Below are 22,445 nucleotides of genomic sequence, written 5' to 3'. Positions count from 1 at the left end.
ACAAACAGATCATAAATATTTCTACGTATGCAAATCAAGTGTAAAGGTCCATAATCAAGTATTACCTGCTGAAAACTGTCTCTGAGAAGCTGCTGGTCTTCTGGGTGGGCAAATTCCACTATGTCCTTCCCTAGGAGTTCCTAAATACAGGACAACACTTATCAGACTGAGAACATTTACTGCATTTACTGTGAACTCCAAGATAGTGGCTGCAAACTGCAACACTATAGGCAATATAGTGGGAATGGGAAACAAGGAATCCGGATTGGGGTAGGGTGGAAATCTTCCAATGGGGACATCAGAGAGAGATTGTTCTCAGTTCTTGATGCATCTCCAGGTTAGGATGCAAGGGACGCAAAACAATAGCTTGACAGGGATTTTTAACCCTTCCCTACTACCATGATGGAAATATAGAGTATGTCAGCTTAAGCGCAAAAATAAAAAAAAACAGTTATGGCCAAATTTGCTGCATAAAGGCCTAACGTGAGCACTGCCTATTAATAATAATAATAATAATAATAAAAAAAAGCTGCATTTTGTTTAGTGCAGTTTATATTTTTATTGAATGAAGTTTCAAGATCTACTTTAATGACAACATACCATTCCCCGAGTAAAAAAATCTTCACAAAAAGGTGCCAAAATTAGTGGTAAAAAAAATAAATAAAATTTTTTAAAAGTTTTACTCTGGATCCTGGCTTTACCCAAGATGCCAGGGAGACCATTTTGTCTCACAAGAAAGCTCTCACAATAATGCGCTCCAGCAAATTACAAGTGTGCATTACCATGATATTTCAAGCACCCAGACTGAAAACCTGTATGAACTGTACTGAAGAGTATTTTTTTATTTTATTTCACATAATACTTACCTAGATGGATGTAGCATCGGTCCAATGCTGTATCTGTCGCCTGGCACCTCTATCACTGGGTACCGAGTGATCAAACACTGCCGATCGCTCGGTTCTCAGAGCTTCCTAAGCAGAGAGTAGGTGACTGTCAGTCACCGCTGTCTGCTCTGCCCCTCCAGCGCTCACTGGAGCACTGGGCTGTGGAGGGGGCAGGAGAGGCTGAGCCAGATGCTGGTCCAGGCATGTGGGTGAATCCCGACTATATGGTCGCAATCTTTCCCGAGCCTGGACCAGCTCTGTGGCATCAGCTGAGAGTGGGCTTCAGCTCCCTGTCTGCTGAAAAAGTGTCATGGTACACGGGTCATGGGAGCAAAATGAGCTGCACACATGTGATCCACAGAAGACCAGCCAAACAAGCATTGGCTACACTTCACCTTTAATTTGGCACAAAAAAAAGACCAGTGCAGGAAAGCAACAGGTGTAGTACCCGTCTGAAGCAACAACCTAAGCACTGGCTGAATCCTGTATCTACTCACCTGTGGTTGGTAGCCCACAGTGGCGGCACACCGATGGTCAACAAACGTGAACATGCCATTGACATTGTGCCGGGAGATGAATTCTATTGGCTGGCACACGTTATTCATATCTGTACAGTTAGGAGCACTTGTTACCTGGTTAAAAAATAAAAATCCATTATTTTGGTATTAGCATTCACTTATAGATGGTTCAGACCCCTCTACATAAGATTTAAAAAATCCAAAACATTTGGTAAACAGTGGCCCCAATGTCTTACTATTTACGGTGTTTGCTGGTAAAATTTATGGTATTATTATGGTCAAACAACATAGTTCTAATGAACCTTAGCAATTAAACTTTCTGGACTTGGCCAATGTAACCCCATCATTATCAGCGGTCACCGAGGCCAAGATGCCCAGACCAATTTTAGCAGCTTCAAATGATACTAAAGGCCAATATTTAAATTTTTTCTAAATAAAAAGAGGATATAATTACCTGTATCGTGCAGCAAGATTTCTCAGAAATTCTAAATACCTCTGCTTATAGCATCCCTGCCGACTTCTCCCTCTGGGTGCCTCCTGTAGCAAGCCCAGAGCTAAGCCATGGGTGTCCAGAGCCGCGATGTGTGTGTCCATAAACACACACAGTGCCGGTAAGCCATACACCCCCCCCCCCACCACAAGAGTTTGATTCTAGCAGGACACAAAACACTGCAAACTTGACACTTCAGCGCCCAGAATTCGTTAGAAGCCTTGCCATAATGGTTCAATTGCCATGGTCACTGTGCAACTCAGGATTGATGGTAAAGCAGTTCAGCCTGTGACAGTATTCACCGTCACTGGAATTTAAAGACAGATAAGTAATGGTTTGGATTGCTTCATATTTGCCAGCAATATCTCCATATAGAAATATTAAGATTTATTCCCATTTGCCATGAAATTTGTAATTCCTAAATGCTGTGTATATTACATATCTTTCAATGTTAGCAAGGTTTTTCTTTTGTTTGTGTATTGGGAGGGAATGTGGATTGGGAGGGAATGTGGATTGCCCTGTCTCATTGTAAGTGCTAATGACCTCCCATTGTTCTGTTTCTGGCTATTGTGTACATTGATTGTCCCCTGGGGGCTTCTGTCTCATTACACATAACAGTCCTTCTAATCAAGCTATCCGACCAATCCCTGCTGACTCATTTTCAAGTCCTCATTTGCATGGCTAAGGAGGACCTGAAGGAGAACGGCATGTACTTTACAATTGACCAATGGGAAAGTGGTTGTTGGGGGCAGGATGTTCCAAATTCTGTATAAAAGTGTGCTGTGTACTTCCAATAAATTGTCTTCCTGTTTGAACTTACATACAGCCTGCCTGGTGTTTGTTCTAATGGATTCCGAACGGCACATAGCTGTAGTTCGGATCCCAGAGCCTTGGTTGACCGAACCATCAGACGTTGCGATCTGCAAGCTGACTCGCTAGAAACAGAGGAGTGTCGGGAGAGCGGAAGCGAACGAGCAAGGGTCTCGTCACACAGCCCTTCCCAGTTTAGAGAATCCAGTGCTGCACAAACAACATAAGCATAAAGGGTGTGGGATTCTCCCCCCCCCCCGTGGGCCCCCCCACCCCCCAATGAAACTTGCCAGCTGTCGTCTACCTACAACATTCCATGCAGGTGGAAAGCGGACTTCTTGACTCTGTATGCCACATATCCACATTGTTTTGTGAGTATAACATACAATTTTTTATCCTGTAATAAACTGTTGGAGGTAATGCAGTAGCAGTTTTCCCTCTTTTTGCTTTTGATTGTAGCAGTAGTCTATGGCTCCACTGCCCTCAGTTTCTACTGTGAAAGCAGAAGGTGAAGGGAGTGGTGCTGGATCTGGAGACAGCGCTGGAGCGGTGATAGGAACCAGGTAAGAGTTTAGAGATGGAGTGGGTAGGACAGGTAAAACATTAAAGCGGTTGTATACCCCTCTGTTTTTTTTTTTTAAATACAGGTAAGCCTATAATAAGGCTTACCTGTAGGTAAAATGAATATCTTCTAAACATGCACCGTTTAGGAGATGTTCACCCTGCATGCAGCTGCTGATGTCAGCGGCGCATGCGCTTTGAAGGTCTGGCATATCGTGCCGGAATCTCAGAGCCTCTTGCCGGAACCGAGGGCTCCTGCACGCATGGGCGGGAGTGACATCATCGCCGCTCCGGCCACTCACAGCGCCGGAGCCCGCGAACCCAGAAGAAACACCAGGGGAACATGTCAGCCCCCTCAACGCTGAACGGGCGCCGCTGCGGGAGCTTCGTTCTAAAGTATTTCATAATGTGCTAGCATGCGATGCATACTAGCACATTTTGCCATTGTCTTGCAGGTTTTTATTTTTTTAGGCATAAAACTGCTTTAATACAGAGAATGCATTAGGTGAAAAAATGTTTAGAGCTTAGAACCACTTTTAGTATACATCAGTTAACGTGACACTTTTATGACTAATTTGCCTACCCTAATTTTTAAATAGTATTTTAGGAATATAGGACTATTTTTAAGACTCAGCTTTTGTAAATTGAATTTTTTTTTAATTATCAGCAGAAAATCAATCCAAAAAACAACCCACCTGCAATCTGCCAATAGCCACCAGGCAGAACTTGTTGCTCTGTCCAGTTTCCTGGTCGTCATCTGGTAAAGAAACACCTAAACACAGAAGAAAAGAATTTAATCCAGCTCTCCGTACCAATCAAAAAGCAACTTAATAAAATGATTAATGTTGCCTTGCCATCATGTTAAATTTTGCAGACTGAATAGAAAAATGAATGTATGACACTAGTACTTACTCAAGCTCCTACTATTCTTCTAATTTCTTTTACCTCTTGTCAATAATTGGCTTGGTATTTCTCTTCAACCTCTGATGTCAACGAGGCTTTTGGCCGATGAATCCGTTCACCCTTATGTGTCACCAAGAATGTGTGCAGGCACATTTATGCACAAAGCCTCTGCACTGTGATTACAGCAGATTACAGAGATCAAAGGTTCCCAGGCAGCGGTGCTATTGACAGGACCGAGGTCTAAACCTGTGACCTCTGCTGTGTCTGGCGATGTCTCTTCCTGCTGAGCCACCTGGGATGCTGGACAGCTCTCTGGACAATTCCTCACATATTCTTACCTTGTTTCCCATGAACCTTGATCATTTTTGCTCCTCCCATGAACTTCCTACTTAAGCCATGCCATTGCACTTCCTGTTTGCCAGATTATTGTGCTTTCTCCAGCCAATATCTCGCTCTTGTCACTCCTGCTGCTGTCCATATCTTCGCTACCACTCATTACCAACCTTTTTATGTTTCTGCTTGACCCCCAGCTCATAACCACTTGTTACCGACCTTTGGCTTTTTTACTGACTACACTTCTGTTTGACCCCTACCTGTTATATCTGCTACTGGACCCCGGCTTGCTCTCCTCTTGGTGGGGCGATCCTGAGGACTGCGACCTTGTACTAAGAAGCAACAAAACTGGTCTCCACCATCAGGAGCTTTGGTGAATACTGGTTAGCACTTAGATCCCACTCCATGGGTGAGTCTGTGTCATCCGCCAGGGTGCCCTGCTTTTGTACTGGGCAGTGGGAGTCTCATTACTGCTATAGCTACAAGAACCTGACCCCCTGACTGACAACAGACATATATATATATATATATATATATATATATATATATATATATATATACTAATTTATTGTGTTATTTGTCAGCTATGATATTTCAAACAGCGAACACTGAAGTGGATCCTGAAGAAGCTCTTTTCAAGCGAAACATGTCGATCCAGTAGTCCTCTTTTATGGGTTTTTAAATGTATACTCTTTATACCAGATTGTAGCCAATGGTAAATGTTCTTATACTTTGCTTCTTTTATTGTGGAAATAAAAAATTGTGTTTTATCCTCTTAACGCCGACACCTCCTGTGTCTGCTTTCTGGCTTTCTGATGCTGGGAGCCGGGATTTATGATCATGTGACCATCGTGATTGACTGTCACAGCAGTCACATGACCAGAAAGCGCCCGATCGCAAATAGCGATTGGGAGCTTTCCGTTAGACGCCGGTAACAGTGTTGGGAGCGCGCAGGGCGTGTGCTCTCGGCACGTTTGTTTACATTTTGGTACACAAATATGTGGCCTCTCGGCGTCAAGGCCCACCCGCCGTGAGGCCGCATATTTGTGTACTCTCGGCACCAAAAGGTTAAAGATTACATTTTTTGGGGGTTTGTGTTTTGGTACATTTCCTTTTCCCATTATCCTTTGGAGGAACACGGAGCATTTTCTATTTACCTATTGATCTCAGGAATTACTGGAAGACAGAAACTCTATTGCTTAAGGAACCCCTAGAAGCCTCTGGAGGAACCCCATCTATAAATTCTGGCTGGAACAGGTATAGGGGGGAAATAATTGTGAAATTTAGAAGCCAGAGTTCCAAACAATTTGGCTGCAGGTTCTTTTAGGCTTGGTTCACATATATGGGAATTGGATGCGTTTTGAACTGCATCCAATTTGCATGACATGTGAACCAAAATACCTTTCTGTATAGCCGGTTCACATTTGTCCGGCCCGGCCATAGTCCGTTTTAAAAAAAAAAAGTCCGGTTCAGGTGCGATTCCACGTGAAAATTTGCATCTAAACCAGTGAACAAAACCGCACCGGACTCCTTTTAAAAATTACACTGAAACTGCAGTCGGATATATATTGTCAAAAGTATTGGGACGCCTGCCTTTACACACCTGAAATTTAATGGCATTCCAGTCTTAGTCCTTCGGGTTCAATATTGGAGTTGGCCCACCCTTTGCAGCTGTAACAGCTTCAACTCTTCTGGGAAGGCTGTCCACAAGGTTTAGGAATGTCTATGGGAATGTTTCACCATTCTTCCACAAGCGCATTTGTGAGGTCAGCCACTGATGATGGATGAGAAGGCCTGGCTCGCATTTTCTGCTCTAATTCACTCCAAAGGTGTTCTATCGGGTTGAGGTCAGGACTCTGTGCAGGACAGTCAAGTTCCTCCACCCCAAACTCGCTCATCCATGTCTTTATGAACCTTGCTTTGTGCACTGGTCCAAATCATTTGGTGGAGGGAGGATTATAGTGTGTGGTTTAGGGATGGCCCCTTCCTGTTACAACATGGAACAAGGTGTTCTGTGAGGTTGAGGTCAGGACTCTGTGCAGGCCAGTCAAGTTCTTCCACCCCCAAACTCGCTCATCCAAGTTCCTCCACCCCCAAACTCGCTCATCCATGTCTGTATGGACCTTGCTTTGCGTACTGGTGCGCAGTCACGTTGGAACAGGAAGGGGCCATCCCCAAACTGTTCCCACAAAGTTGGGAGCATGAAATTGTCCAAAATGTTTTTTTATGCTGACACCTTAAGAGTTCCATTTACTGGAACTAAGGAGCCAAGCCCAACCTCTTAAAAACAACCCCACACCATAATTCCCCCTCCACCAAATGATTTGGACCAGTGCACAAAGCAAGGTCCAAAAAGACATGAGCGAGTTTTGGGTGGAGGAACTTACCAGGCCTCCACAAAGTCCTGACCTCAACCCAATAGAACACCTTTGGGATGAATAAGAGCAGGGACTGCAAAGCCAGGTCTTCTCGTCCACATCAGTGCCTGACCTCACAAACACACTTCTGGTTAAACATTCCCATAGGCACACTCCTAAACCTTGGGATAACCTTCCCAGAGCAGTTTAATCTGTTATAACTGCCAAGGGTGGGCCAATTAAATACTGAACCCCACGGACTAAGACTGGGATGCCATTAAAGTTCATGTGCGTGCAAAGGCATGTGTCCCAATACTTTTGACGATTTCGTGTATGTGAAACGAGCCTTAAAGGGAAACCAGTACTAAAAGAAATAGGTTGCTTACTCATTGATCTCCTTCCAAAAATGGCCATTGGCCACCTTTCTTAACCATTTCTCAACCTCTACAGAAGAGTTGAAGCTGTTATAGTTGCAAAGGGTTGGCCAACTCAATATTGAACCTTACGGACTAAGACTGGGATGCCATTAAAGTTCATATGCGTGCAAAGGCAGGCGTCCCAATACTTTTGACGATATAGTGTATGCGAAACGAGCCTTAAAGGGAAACCAGAACTAAAAGAAATAGGTTGCTTGCTCTCATTGATCTCCTTCCAAAAATGGCCACTGGCCACCTTTCTCAACCATTAACCATTTCCCAACCTTCCCAAAAGAGTTGAAGCTGTTATAGCTGCAAAAGGTTGGCCAACTCAATATTGAATCCTATGGACTAAGACCTGGATGCCATTAAAATTCATGTGCGTGTAAAGGCAGACGTCCCAATACTTTTGGTAATATAGTGTATGTCACATTACAAGCGGAGACAGGAAGAAGGGCAGTCCGCCCTTGTTCCCCAGTGGCACTGTGCTGAGATTGAGCTGTGTTCTCAGCAGGCTCCCTCTCTCTTCCGACCATAGTAGGCTACTATTGGAGAGAGGAGAGCAGAATCCTCCCTCCAGCAGCTATATGGACACCTGCTCCTTCTGACAGGAGTGACACTGCAGTCATCCTTCTTAACGGGGACATTGCTAAACGTGTGAAAGACGTTTAGTAGTATGTGAAACGAGCCTTAAAGGGAAACCAGTACTAAAAGAAATAGGATGCTTGCTCTCATTGATCTCCTTCCAAACATGGCCACTGGCCACCTTTCTTAACCATTTCCCAACCTTCCCAGAAGAGTTGAAGCTGTTATAGCTGCAAAGGGTGGGCCAACTCAATATTGAACCCTACGGAGTAGGACTGGGATGCCATTAAAGTTCATGTGCGTGTAAAGGCAGACGTCCCAATACTTTTGGTAATATAGTGTATGTCACATTACAAGAGGAGACAGGAAGAAGGGCAGTCCGCCCTTGTTCCCCAGTGGCACTGTGCTGAGATTGAGCTGTGTTCTCAGCAGGCTCCCTCTCGCTTCCGACCAGAGTAGGCTGCTACTGGAGAGAGGAGAGCAGAATCCTCCCTCCAGCAGCTATATGGACACCTGCTCCTTCTGACAGGAGTGACACTGCAGTCATCCTTCTTAACGGGGACATTGCTAAACGTGTGAAAGACTTTTAGTAGTATGTGAAACGAGCCTTAAAGGGAAACCAGTACTTAAAGAAATAGGATGCTTGCTCTCATTGATCTCCTTCCAAACATGGCCACTGGCCACCTTTCTCAAGCATTAATACTTTGAGCTGCCAAACCAGATGTAGCACGTAGAAACTTAGAACTCCTGATTTGCATAATTAAAATTAAAGCGGAACTTTAGTCAACAATGAAAATATACCATGCAACACTGAACTGTTTATTCCTAGGCAGTGCAGTAAGCAAAGAAATGTACCTTTTAGAAGACAACCAGGTTTATTCCCCTCACTTGGCAGCTTTACACATGGGCGGTTTCTCTTCATGTCCCGGCACCAGAAGATTGCCGAGAATGAGAAGGTCTCACAGGTCAGCAGAGCAGGGAGAAGTTATCAGGAGATCCTGGTCTGCTGACATCAGTCATGGATATCTCAGTAGCTCGGGCGGGCGGCTTGTGCAGTAGTTTTGGTCAGTGTAGGAGACAGAAAGCAGGAGCACTACAGGTAAGACAAACAGAGGCACTGCAGCAGAGACATACGGAGGAGGCACAACAGCACGCAGAGGCAGTACAGAAGGGACATGCAATGGGGCAGTGCTGAAGACACACAGCGGGGCAGTGCAGGAGATAGAAGCAAAAAGGGACTATATAGGGAAGACATGGATCAAGGGCAGTGCTCAAAAGATCTGAAACAAGGGAAGCGTTATCATATCACATACTATGCACAAGTACGTGCCTGGGTATAAAACAAGGCTGTGAAGGCTCTCCCAGCTTCTAAACCAGAAAATATAGTGACTTCTAAGAAACTGTGGGCCTGGGAAGGAATACGTTTGTGGACATATACAGCAGAACTTGAGACAGAATTAAAAATAAAGCATTTTCTATTAAATATACTGTAGAAAGACCAGTATTGACTTAAGTTCCGCTTTAAAGTGTTAGTAAAAGGTAGACAGGATATACTCATTTACTCTGTGCAATGGTATTTGCACAGAGCGCCCCCGAACCTCCTTTTCTGGAGTCGATCACCCCTTCTCCATGTACCCCCATAGCAAGCGGCTTGCTATGGGGACACACAAGTAATTTATTTCCCAGGCTGTGCGTTTCTACAGAGCTGTGCTCCATAGAAACACAGAGCGCACCCGAACCTCCTTTTCTGAAGTCCCCTGGAGGCGATCTTGGCTCCTCCCCTTCTCCGTGTAACCCCATAGCAAGCGGCTTGCTATGGGGGCACACAAGTAATCTATTTCCCGGGCTGTGTGTTTCTACAGAGCTGTGCTCCATAGACACGCAGAGCACGGCTTGGCCCCATCCCCTGCTTCCTCCTCACATCATTTGATTGACAGCAGCAGAAGCCAATATTTTAAATTCCAATGGCTCCTGCTGCTGCCCGAGTACCTGTGTGAAGAGGAAGAGAGGAGAGAAAAGATTTGGCTGTGCACAGCGCTAGATCGATTGAGGACTGAAGTATTTAGGGAGGTGGGGAGGACAGCAAGCTGTAAAACGTTTTTTACCTTCATGCACAGAATGCATTAAAGTAAAACTGCATTTTTGTCTTATCGTAAAATCCTTTTCTCTTAAGTTTATCGATGGACGCAGTTCTCTCTGATCCATATCAGTAGGGTTATACTGCCCCCTACAGGAGTATAACCCTACTGATATTGATCAGAGAGAACTGCATCCGTCAATGAACAATAGAGAAAAACGGAATTTTTGTAAAATCTTACCTGTAAAATTCCTTTCTCTGAGTCCTCCGACAGTCGCCGCCTCTTCATATTCGTCACATATGGGGTATTAGACTTTGCTCCGAAGGAGTAGCTAGGCAACAGAATATGTTAACAATAAAGCTTTTAACATATCCCACCCTCAAGGGGTGGTCCCCTCAGTCAATACCCTCCTACTTCCTGCAACCATATCTCAGTTTTAGTGGAATAGCAGTAGAGTATACAATCAAACCCCAAAAGAGGGGCGGGGGCGGCGACTGTCGGAGGACTCAGAGAAAGGAATTTTACAGGTAAGATTTTACAAAAATTCCGTTTTCTCTTACGTCCTCCGACAGTCGCCGCCTCTTCATATTCGTCACATATGGGGACGTCCCAAAGCAGTGCAAACATGAGGGGTGGGAAACGCATCCGCGCCGAAAGGCAACGCAGTCTCCACATCAAAGAAAGGAACCTTACCAAAGGAAGGAAACCAGCTGGGCAACAGCAAAAATAAGTGCTCAACAGGAGCAACAACCCAGGAAAAGACAAAAAAACCAGGGGATACAAAAGATATCCCAACAGCCAGGAGTCCCCAACAAGGGACCCTAGGGAACAGCCGCACTAAGGACCTTGCGGCCAAAGGAAGCATCCGCCGATGCCTGAACATCTACTTTGTAGAATTTCGTGAAAGTGTGTACGGTCGACCAAGTCGCCGCCTTACACACCTGGGCTACAGAAGCCCCATGACGACAGGCCCAAGACGTACTCAGAGATCTAGTAGAGTGCGCCTTCACAGGCACAGGGGGAACCTTCCCTTGCAAAGCATAGGCCTGTTCAATGGTCTGCCTGATCCATTTGGCGATGGTAGAGGCCGAAGCCGCCATGCCCTTCCGAGGACCCTCTGGAAGAACAAACAAGGAGTCCGTCTTACGAAAAGACTCAGTCGATTTAAGGTAAACCCTTATCGCCCGAACAACATCCAGAGAGTGCAATCTCACCTCCTTTGGATGTTTAGGCTTCGTGCACAACGAAGGCAAAACAATATCCTCATTAAGATGGAATTCCGAAACTCGTTTCGGCAGAAAAGAAGGATTAGGTCGCAAGACCACCTTATCCAAATGAACAACCAGGTACGGAGACTTGCAGGACAAAGCCGCCAGTTCCGACACTCTGCGAGCCGAAGTGATCGCCACCAAAAAGGCGACCTTTTTGGACAACATAGACAACGAGATCTCCCTGATCTGTTCAAAAGGAGCACGTTGTAACACAGATAGAACGAGATTCAAGTCCCAAGGGGGCAAAGGATCCCTCCTAGGAGGAACCAGATGCCGCACACCCTGAATAAAAGTGCCAACCAAGGAGTTGGAAGCCACGGGACGTTGAAACAGAACGGCCAGCGCAGACACCTGACCCTTTATCGTAGCCAGCGCCAAACGCTGATCGACACCCGTCTGAAGGAAAGACAGCACACGGGAAACCGAGTACGTGCGGGGTGAAAACCCCCTGGACTCACACCAGGCAAAATAGGCCTTCCAAGTACGGTAATAAACCTTCCCCGAGGAAGACTTCCTCGCGTTGATCAAAGTATGAACGACCTCTGGAGAGAGACCCTTCTCCTTCAGGACCTCGGTCTCAACAGCCAGGCCGTCAAAGCCAGCGACTGTAAAGCAGGATGGTAAATCGGTCCTTGAGACAGTAGATCGTCTCGAAGAGGCAGACGCCAAGGGGCGTCGACCGCCAGATTCACGAGGTCTGCGTACCAGGACCGGCGAGGCCAGTCCGGTGCCACAAGAATCACCGTGCTGCGTTCCGAGTGTAACCTGCGAAGGAACCTGGACAGCAACTGAATCGGTGGAAACGCGTACATCAGCCTGTACTGATGCCACGGGGCCACTAACGCGTCCGACGCGTCTGCCCGAGGGTCGCGCGTCCTTGCCACGAACCTCTTCACCTTGTTGTTGAGGCGAGACGCGAACAGGTCCACATCTGGAAGACCCCACCTCGCGCACAACGTCTGGAAGACAGCCGGATGGAGAGACCATTCCCCCTGATCCAGGGTCTGGCGACTCAGATAGTCCGCCTGCCAGTTCTCCACTCCCGGAATGTGAACCGCCGTTATCGCCGGGACATGAGTCTCGGCCCAAGACAGAATGCCGGCCACTTCTCGAGCCGCTCGGGCACTCCTGGTGCCCCCTTGGTGGTTGATGTAGGCCACCGCCGTGGCATTGTCCGTCTGCACCCGAACCGGGCAACCCTGCAGCCGGTCCGTCCAGCGATGAAGACAGAGCCTTATCGCACGCAATTCCAGAATGTTGATCGGAAGGGAAGACTCCCCCTCCGACCAAGTCCCCTGGGCGGACAGAACGCCCAGAACTCCACCCCAGCCCGATAGGCTGGCATCCATGGTGATTACCGTCCACGAGATCGGACGAAACGACTTGCCCCCGGACACCAACGGGGACTGGAGCCACCACAGAAGGTTTTCCCTGGTGCGATGACTCAACGAGATCTGAAGATCCAGAGATTGAGGTCGCCCGTCCCACCTGGACAGGATCTCCGCTTGGAGACCCCGCGTGTGAAACTGCGCGAAAGGAATCGCCTCGAAGGCCGAGACCATCAATCCCAGACATCTCATACACGTCCGCAGAGACGAGGTCGGAACGTCCCTGAGGAACCTGACTTCCTCCTGAAGAGTCCTGAGTTTGTCTTCCGGCAGGAAGACCTTCGCCTGCACCGAGTCCAGTATCATTCCCAGATAGGGGAGACGAACCGACGGACTCAGTGTCGACTTTGGAACATTTATCGTCCAACCAAACTCCTGCAGAGTTTGCATTGTGACAGACAGGTCCTCCTCCAGACCCTGTCTGGTCGCAGACCGAACCAGAATGTCGTCCAGATACCCCAGGACAGAAATGCCCTGGGCCCTCAATAATGCCAGAACCGGTGCAAGCACCTTGGTGAAGACCCGCGGAGCCGAGGCGAGACCAAAGGGCAACGCCACGAACTGGTAGTGATCCTCCGCAATGGCAAATCGAAGGTACCTCTGATGACCCTCGAATATGGGGATGTGAAGGTACGCATCCTTCAAATCGATGGAGGCCATGAATTCCCCCGGAACCAGGGCAGCCACCACCGACCGCAGGGATTCCATGCGGAACTTGCGAACCCGCACAGAGCGGTTCAGAGCCTTCAAGTCCAGAATCGGACGAACCTTGCCCTCCTTTCTGGGCACGGTGAACAGATTGGAATAAAACCCCCGAAACCTGTCCCGATGAGGCACCGGAACCACCACTCCCTGAGCCCTCAGGTCCCGCACCGCCAGGTGCAGATCCCGCAGGCGCTCTGGAGACAGTTGAAGATTTGAGGGAAAAAATCTGCTCTCCGGCCGAGAGAGAAACTCGATCTTGTAACCAGATCGAACGATTTCCAGAACCCATCTGTCCCGCACACGGGCCAACCAGGGCTGAAGAAAACCGAGCAAGCGTCCCCCCACCCCAAAACTGGGTGAGGGCGCCCCTTCAGGCCGAACTGTTATGGGCTGCAGGTCCGGATTGGCCGGACTTCTGTTTCCCAGACCAGGGCTTCTTCTGAGAGCCTTGGCCTTTGAACGGTTTGCCCTTGTAGTGCGGCCGAAAGGCACGAAAGGACCCCTGAGGGGGCCGAAAATTTGCATGCTTCTTCCCAGAAGCCCCCTTAGCCTTGGGGAAATGGGGCAAGAGAGTGCTCTTACCCCCGGTGATCCCCTTAATCAACACATCCAGGGACTCCCCAAAAAGGCGAGACCCATCATAAGGCAGATTGGCTAAGGTCTTACGTGAAGATTGGTCCACCGACCAACATTTCAACCAAACCAGGCGGCGAGACAACACCGCCACGCTGTGCACACGTGCAGCCAACGGAATCAGGTCCAGGTCCTCATCAAACAGATACATGACACCCTGGTGGATCTGATCCACCATATCCAGGGTCGCCGCCGAGGCCGAATCGGCCACTAGGACGCGCCTAAGCATCTGCGTCCAACTTGCGATCGCCTGGGCCGCCATGAGAGAAGCAAACAGAGCCTTAAGCATAGAACCCGTAACAGAATAAGTATGACGGGCAAGAGACTCCAGTCTCCTATCCGTGGCATCACGGAAAACAGGGGAACCCTCTGCAGGAATCGCAGTGGCTTTGTTCAAAACCGCAATTGCATGATCCACTGGCGGAGGCACACACCACCGTTCATCAGTGGCAGGCGAGAAAGGATAACGCAGCTTGAATTTACTAGGTACCGCAAAAGGCTTGCGCAGATCGCGCCATTGATCCTTAACAGCGCGCTGAAAATCAGCATTGCAGGGAAAAACCTGCGGCGTCCTGCGTTTTCTCTGCGTCCCATAAGCCGCCAAGGCAGCGGGGGGACACACTTCGTCCTGCAAACGCAGCGTTTGCTTAATGGAAGCAATCAACTCATCCATGATTGCAAGCTCTTCAGGCGAGCCAGGGGGAGAATTATCGACCCCCTCAACTTCAGCCTCCACCTCAGACCCCACTAGATCAAGAGAGGAGCGGGACCCCGATAAGGAGGTCCCTGCCAGAACAGCCCCATCACCTTCACCCTCAGAATCAGAGGACAGAGCAACTCTGGGCCGTTTAGTAGATTGAGCAGCCACCAGCATTTGCACCTGGGCAGCAAGGCCAGCCACAATAGTGGCTAAATCCCCCCCTGGGGGGGAAACAGCGGTCCCCTGGCTTTCCACCAATACTGTAGGAAATTTGCCCTCCTGAGAATCCATTGCCCCTGTAATGCCAGACAACCAAGGGTTAACTGCCCCTTTTTAGCAAGCGCGGCAAGCGCAGCCCACCGCACCACACTCTAGCACAATGAGACCCCCACAGGGAATATGCAAACTGAACACAGGCAATGGATAGCAAGAACAGAAGGATAAAACCTGAGGAGACCCTCGCTGCTGCTGCTGCCTCGATCGGTGTTCCTGGAAAGAGGAAGTGATGCTGCCAGGGCGCTCTATGTAAGCCTATGGAGGCTACAAGAAAATGGCCGCCATGCATGTAAACCATGCGGCCGGAGCGGGCGCCGGCAAAATGGCGTCGTTTGGCGCCGAAAACGCCACTCCACAGTGCATTAAAACACACACATTACATCCCAATATAAGGATACATGTTAGATCGCCGCAGCGATCGCTGTATATGCCCAAACATGCCAAGAAAAAAACATGCCCCACAGCACACAGCTTCTCACACTGCCCAGCCTGACACACACAGTGTCATACAGCTCCCCCCCCCCCCCCTTGCAGCCCACAGCATGCAGCCGAGAGATAGGGAGACAAGCAGCGTGAATAGAGGCAGGTTACACAGTCCCAGACTGATACCCCCCCAGACAGACAGGTCCCCACATAAATACACTTACCTCACATGGCGTGGGGAAGCCGCACAGGCAAACAAGCCGCTGCACATGAGGCAGGGAGAGTCGCAATTCAAGACGCACACAATGGAGGTTAAGAAACCGCACAGCGTCCGGTGAGGTAGCCACCTCACCAATCATCCCTGCACCGAACAGGGATGGGTCGTTCACTGTGCCAGGAGCGTTACCTGGCTGAACGCTCGATGGCAGACTGGGAAGCCACTGACCCACGACCTGCGACCAGGGGGATCAGTCCGAGACCCAGTCCGCATGATCCTCTTCGTCCGAAGAACTAACTAATGCTGACAAAATAACAGCTAATGAAAGGTAGAGAGAAAAACTCAAACAAAATATTAAAAAGAAGAAAGAGTCTGGGACAGAAAGTCCCAGCACAGAGAGAGCCAGCCACTCCTGACAAGCTAGACATAAAAACTGAGATATGGTTGCAGGAAGTAGGAGGGTATTGACTGAGGGGACCACCCCTTGAGGGTGGGATATGTTAAAAGCTTTATTGTTAACATATTCTGTTGCCTAGCTACTCCTTCGGAGCAAAGTCTAATACCCCATATGTGACGAATATGAAGAGGCGGCGACTGTCGGAGGACGTAAGAGAAAAACATTTTGGATTTTGAACCACTTTCATTTAGTTACAAAGGATATGTAAAATAGAATCCTTTACTCCTAGAAAGAATCCCATTCTTACCTGCAGGTGGCCAAGCTTTGATATACCCTGTGCAGTGTACAACCACAAACTGCGGCTCCCCGTCCTTGGGTGGGCCCAGACCATTTCTTCAAAGAAAAAAAAAAAAAAGAATGTGACATTCTTACAACATGGTTGACAAGCAATATAAGTTGCCAAGGACCGCTACCTGCATCTGTTCCTCAAAAAACTCAGCCTGTTCACGGAGGTGGGGTCAACCGCAGTGTTTCCACACCTGAAGAAGGTAAAATATTCACAAAGTTTAGCAAAGACCTTAACTGCATACAGAACCAGCATACAGTACAAGACCCCCCTCACTACTACGCATTGTGAGTTTCAGTCTCTAAAGAAAACATCTGCCTGCGGTGCATTCGGAAAGTATACATAGCGCTTTACTTTTTACCCATTTCGAGTTACAGCCTTATTCCAAAATTGATTAAATTCATTATTTTCCCTTAAATTTCTACAAACAATACCCCATAAGGACAATGTGAACGAAGTTTGTTTGAAATCTTTGCAGATTTATTAAAAATAAAAAAATCACATGTACGGTACATAACGTCAGCCTTTACCCAATACTTTGTTGAAGAGTATGATGCTACAAGCTTGGTATACCTATTCTTGGGCAGTTTCTCCCTCTCTTCTTTGCAGGACCACTCAAGCTCCATCAGGTTAGATGCGGAGCGTCGGTGCACAGCTATTTTTCAGATCTCTCCAGAGATGTTCAATCGGATTTAAGTTTGAGCCACTCAAGGACATTGACAGAGTTGTCCCGTAGCCACTTCTTTGTTAGCTTGCCTGTGCACTTAGTATCGTTGTCCTGTTGGAAGATGAACCTTTACCCTAGTCTGAGGTCCAGAGAGCTCTGGAGCAGGTTTTCATCAAGGATGTCTCTGTAGATTGCTGCATTCATCTTTCCCTCAATCCTGACTAGTCTCCCAGTTCCTGCCGCTAAAAAACATCCCCACAGCATGATGCTGCCACCACCATGCTTCACTGTAAGGATGGTATTGGCCAGGTGATGAGATGTGCCTAGTTTCCTCCAGACATGAAGCCAAAGAGTTCAATCTTTGTTTCATCAGACCAAAGAATTTTGTTTCTCATGGTCTGAGAGTTCTTAAGGTGCCTTTTGGCAATCTCCAGGCAGGCTGTCATGTGCCTTTTCTTGAGGACTGGCTTCCATCTGGCCACTCTAACATACAGGCCTGACTGGTGGTGTGCTGCAGAGATGGTTGTTCTCCTCTCTCCACAGGGAAACGCTGGAGCTCTGCTAGAGTGACCATGGGGTTCTTGGTCACCTTCCTGACTAAAGCCCTTCTCCCCCGATCGCTTAGTTTGACCGGGAGGCCCTCTCTGGAAGCTATTCCTCCCACTGGCACCAATGATGGGGCACTATTCCTTACATGGACACCAATGATGGGGCACTATTGTTTCCACTGGAACCAACAATGGGGCATAACTCCTTCCACTGACAAATGATTGGGTGCTATTCCTACCATTGATAACAACGATGGAGCAATATTCCTCCCACTGACACCAATGATGGGGCACTATTCTTCCTACTGGCAGCAAGGATGGGGCACTATTCCTGCCATTGATACCAATAATGGGACACTATTTCTTCTGTTAATACCAACAATTCAGAAATTTTCTTCCCATTAATACCAATGATGGGGCCCTATTCCTCCCATTAATACCAATAATGGGGCACTATTCCTCCCATTAATACCAATAACGGGGCACTATTCCTCCCATTAATACCAATAACGGGGCACTATTCCTCCCATTTATACCAATAACGGGGCACTATTCCTCCCATTAATACCAATGACGGGGCACTATTCCTTACATGGACACCAATGATGGGGCACTATTGTTTCCACTGGAACCAACAATGGGGCATAACTCCTTCCACTGACATAAATGATTGGGTGCTATTCCTACCACTGATAACAAGGATGGAGCAATATTCCTCCCACTGACAATGATGGGGCACTATTCTTCCTACTGGCAGCAAGGATGGGGCACTATTCCTGCCATTGATACCAATAATGGGACACTATTTCTTCTGTTAATACCAACAATTGAGAAAGTTTCTTCCCATTAATACCAATAATGGGGCACTATTCCTCCCATTAATACCAATGATGGGGCACTATTCCTCCCATTAATACCAATGATGGGGCACTATTCCTCCCATTAATACCAATAATGGGGCACTATTGCTTCCATTATTACACCAATGATGGGGCACTATTCCTTCCACTGATACCAATCATGGGGCATTATTTCTCCCACTGACACCAACAATGGGGTACTATTCCTCCCAATAATACACCAATGATGGGACACTATTGCTTCCATTATTACACCAATGACGGGACACTTTTGCTCCCACTGATACCAATAATGGGGCACTATTTCTCCCACTGACACCAACAATGGGGTACTATTCCTTCCATTATTACACCAATGATGGGACACTATTGCTCCCATTATTACACCAATGATAGGGCACTATTCCTCCCACTGATACCAATGATGGGGCATTATTTCTCCCACTGACACCAATGATGAGGCACTATTCTTATTATTATACCAATAATGGGGCACTATTGCTCCCATTAATACACCAATGATAGGGGCACTATTCCTCATGCCACTGAACACCAAGCCTGGGACGAGATCTACTCCCACTAGCCACAATCTGCCCCCCCCCCCCCTCAACAAAGCCTGAAGAACAGTAAACTGGCCCTTTTAGAGAGTTTGGAGACCCCTGCCATAAGCCAAGTATAAATGGATTGAAATTCAGCCAGTTCAGCAAGGACCAAATCTCAATCTACATTATGTATGGGCTAGCTGGTTGTACACATGACAAACTATTAATGGACTTGTGTGCAACCAGCCTATTGTGTTTTTCCCCAATCAGTGGCACTGGCTATATAGTTGGCAGCAAAGGCTCCCTGATCCTGATGACAAAATACAATAGCTCATTGAGAAAGGTTCTCACATCAAAATCAAATGTGTGGATGTGGGAATCTTTTTTTTTTTGTTTTTTTTTTGTTTTTTTTTTGTTTAACCTGCTGATTGAGGGAAAAAACTGAATCATATATGATCTGCCTTAGACAAAGCATCGGGGGTTATCAGCTCTGTCCAATAAGCAAGGGGAGTCTCCAGAAAGCAGTAAGGCTGGTTCAATAGAAGCGTCGTCCAAGCTGTGCAAAGCTATGTCAATTACAAATCTGGCCAAAAATATTAAGCATACACACTTCCTACTGAGGAAGTCGTGATGCGAAAGCATAAGACGCCACGCATATAGGGGACGGAGACCTGGACAGACGAGCGGCGACCCACCAGCACGGCTACTTTTTTTGGCGTGTACGGTCCGCACAAGCCCATTGTGCCGATTCATGTGAGTGCAATTCTACTTTGAATGTGAATCAATTAAAGGATAATAGCAGTGTACACTTAGATGCCTCATTATCTTTATTCACATATCATGTCCATGGGATGGTGAGAGATCGATCCAGGAAGTGGCATTTTTTATTGAGGATTCAATGCTGGTTTAATGCTTCAGTGAGGTGAGAGGCCATCTGGTGGCTAAACGGTGGTGGTGTCACTTGCACTTTTATATGGAAACATCTATCAAGCACTTTATTGAATTTTAAACCACGGTTATATTTATATTTTAGTGGACTCTTATGCACTTTACTTTGAATGCACTATATGGACATTATATATTGCACCTAAGAGGAATATATATTGCACTGTAAGCGAGTTTATTGATTTATATGATGCACATTGTCACTTTATTTGATTTTATATAGCGCTGTATACATATTTGTCTATACACATATATGTATTTTTACTGTGTATTTAGTCATTTACCTGTTTAATTGCAAGTGTTAACATAGTTAAGTGTGCAAGAGAAGAAAATCTTTACCTCATCCTACAGATAAACGACCTTCGGGAACCCATACACATCCTCATGGAGGACTGCTGACCCTCTTTCTTCACTGTGCCAGTTTTCAAATCTAAAATGCGGCCTGCAAGTAAGAGGCCAATCATGTTACATACTGCCCAGATCAGTCATATTTGGATCACTTTATTAGCACAATAGTAACCTACCTGTCATGGCATTCTCTGCTGTAGATAACTGCTCTCGCAGCTTGTCCACATCATCTGGATGGACCTGGTCATACATGGAGCTCCCAAACCACTCCGACTGGGGCTGATTGAGAACTGGAGTCACTGAATCGGACACATAGACAATCCGGCCCGTCTCACAGGATACCACAAACAAGAAGCCATCCGCGGCTTCCAGGATAAGATGCTTCAACTCCTACAAAGAGAAATCCCAGAAGAATAAACTATGTATTCTAGGAAATTGAAATTAAGTAAACAGAGGAGCTGCCATTGCTGGCATCCTTTCCAAAAATATTTCCCGGTTTTCCATATTTTAAGATGCGGACAAGGAAATAGCAAGCTTTTCAAACCTTTACTGCTGCTGGTTGATGATGCCTCCATCAGTCATCATATCCCCACCAGTCATCAGGGGGGCACCTCTGACATGAGGAAGTAAAGCCCTGACTCTACCAAGATGGTGTCTCCACACAGAGACGCAGTGCAGAACAAGGCATGATAAATCATTAATAGGAAAGAAAGATCAGCTGTAGGGAGACCACAGGCAATACTGGTGGCTAGTCCTTTGCCTTCAGCCGGTCTTATCTTGGAAACTTCCAGTGTTCGGGTCCTCTTTAGGCCTCAAGCACATAGGCCCCTGGGGCTGCCAATTTCAGACTCCCTACAGAAATCAGCACTGGTACTTGCATCAACATGCATACGAGTATAGACGTACAATCCTGGACGTAGAATGTCATGTGCGTGTCTACACAAGTACCAGAGTATACCCACATACAGCAATTTTATGCAAGGAGTGTGTCAGGGAAATGGCCGTAGAAGAACTGGCAACATTGCCAGTAATACTAATGGGCGCTTTTGGCGCATTCCTGTACTCTCTGGCGTAAGAACGGCGAACGCGCATGCACAAACGCAATGCATGACAGACAGCCTCCTGCTGGCCTATAAAAGGTGGCTGTGAGATCCTACTCATTGCTGGGATATTTTTAGTTTCCTAGTGTTCCTGTGCCTTCTGTGTCCTGCTTTTGGGATCTCCTGTTGTGACGCGGCTTGCTTCCGACTCTGCTTGATCTCCTCCTCCTGGTTTGACCCTTGGCTTCCTCCACCGACCTTGCTCTTGTTTACCTACCGTGTATGACCCAGGCTTGCTTCAAGGACTTCTGTTATCCTGTCAGTCTCCTCTGCATGACCCCGGCTCTCACTACGGTTTCTGCTGCCTGCTCCAGTCCTAGACCTCGACCAGTCCCTGTCTCTTCTACCACAGACTTACCCTCGATTGGTCTTCCAGTGTTTGACCCTCTGCCTGTATGTACCTTGGCACAAAGTTACCCAGCTACCCCGGAGCTCTTAAAGACTTCCAACCTGTTGTGCTTCCAGTTCTTCCACCTACCATGTTCCTGGATTCCTTCAGGATCTACCCATCTGCATCCAGCTGGTAACCTGTGCCACTTGGGGCGCTACACCCTTTGTACCACCTTCAGGGGTGTGCCTTACTGAGCCGCAAGGGGAGCCCTCTCAGCACCTCGGTCTCAGATCAGGTACCCTGACACAGCACCTGTGGCTTCCCGATTTATACTGTTGCACTGCAAAGTATTTAGACCTGCTCCAGGCACAAACTACCCTGACTCCTCTGAGTGCCAGCTCCCATATAGAGCTTTTCAACTGCATGGAACCAAACGGTTCGGCATGCTTTTGTGCTTTTCCACTGCTGGTACCGCATGGTATGGTGTAGGAACGGTTCAGTACGGTACAGTACAGCGGCGCTTTTCCACTGCATGGAACCCGAACGGTACGGCTCTCAAAAACAGTACCACCTCGATTGTGGTTCCAAGAGGTACCATACCCGGTACCATATCCCACAATCCTTTGCATGCAGTCACTACTAGCCACTGATTGGTGAGAGAATCCCACCCACCCCGTTGTTATCCCACCCACTTAACTTTAGTACTACTTTAGTGGAAAAGCAAACCATACCGTACCGTACCGAACCGTTCCAACACCGTACCATGCGGTACCAGCAGTGGAAAAGCAAACCGGGTCAAGCAGGGCCGAGTAG

The 22,445-nt window shown here is 47.4% G+C and overlaps 1 protein-coding gene across 2 annotated transcripts in view; it reads right to left on the bottom strand.

The window, feature by feature from the left end:
* ARNT (aryl hydrocarbon receptor nuclear translocator) overlaps positions 1 to 22,445 on the bottom strand; it is a 117,820-nt gene that overhangs the window by 20,260 nt on the left and 75,115 nt on the right. For both annotated transcript variants that reach the window (XM_082275507.1, XM_082275508.1), the window contains 7 exons: positions 20,378 to 20,591; positions 20,193 to 20,295; positions 16,419 to 16,484; positions 16,253 to 16,338; positions 3,959 to 4,035; positions 1,382 to 1,516; positions 66 to 140 (listed from right to left, as the gene is read on the bottom strand). In XM_082275507.1, coding sequence (XP_082131633.1) covers positions 66 to 140; positions 1,382 to 1,516; positions 3,959 to 4,035; positions 16,253 to 16,338; positions 16,419 to 16,484; positions 20,193 to 20,295; positions 20,378 to 20,591 — 756 coding nt within the window. The remainder of the gene's footprint in view (positions 1 to 65; positions 141 to 1,381; positions 1,517 to 3,958; positions 4,036 to 16,252; positions 16,339 to 16,418; positions 16,485 to 20,192; positions 20,296 to 20,377; positions 20,592 to 22,445) is intronic.

Source organism: Pelophylax lessonae (assembly GCF_965119305.1).
Source record: "Pelophylax lessonae genome assembly, chromosome: 13".
Taxonomy (NCBI): Eukaryota; Metazoa; Chordata; class Amphibia; order Anura; family Ranidae; genus Pelophylax; species Pelophylax lessonae.
This window is presented reverse-complemented; position numbering and strand designations above follow the sequence as displayed.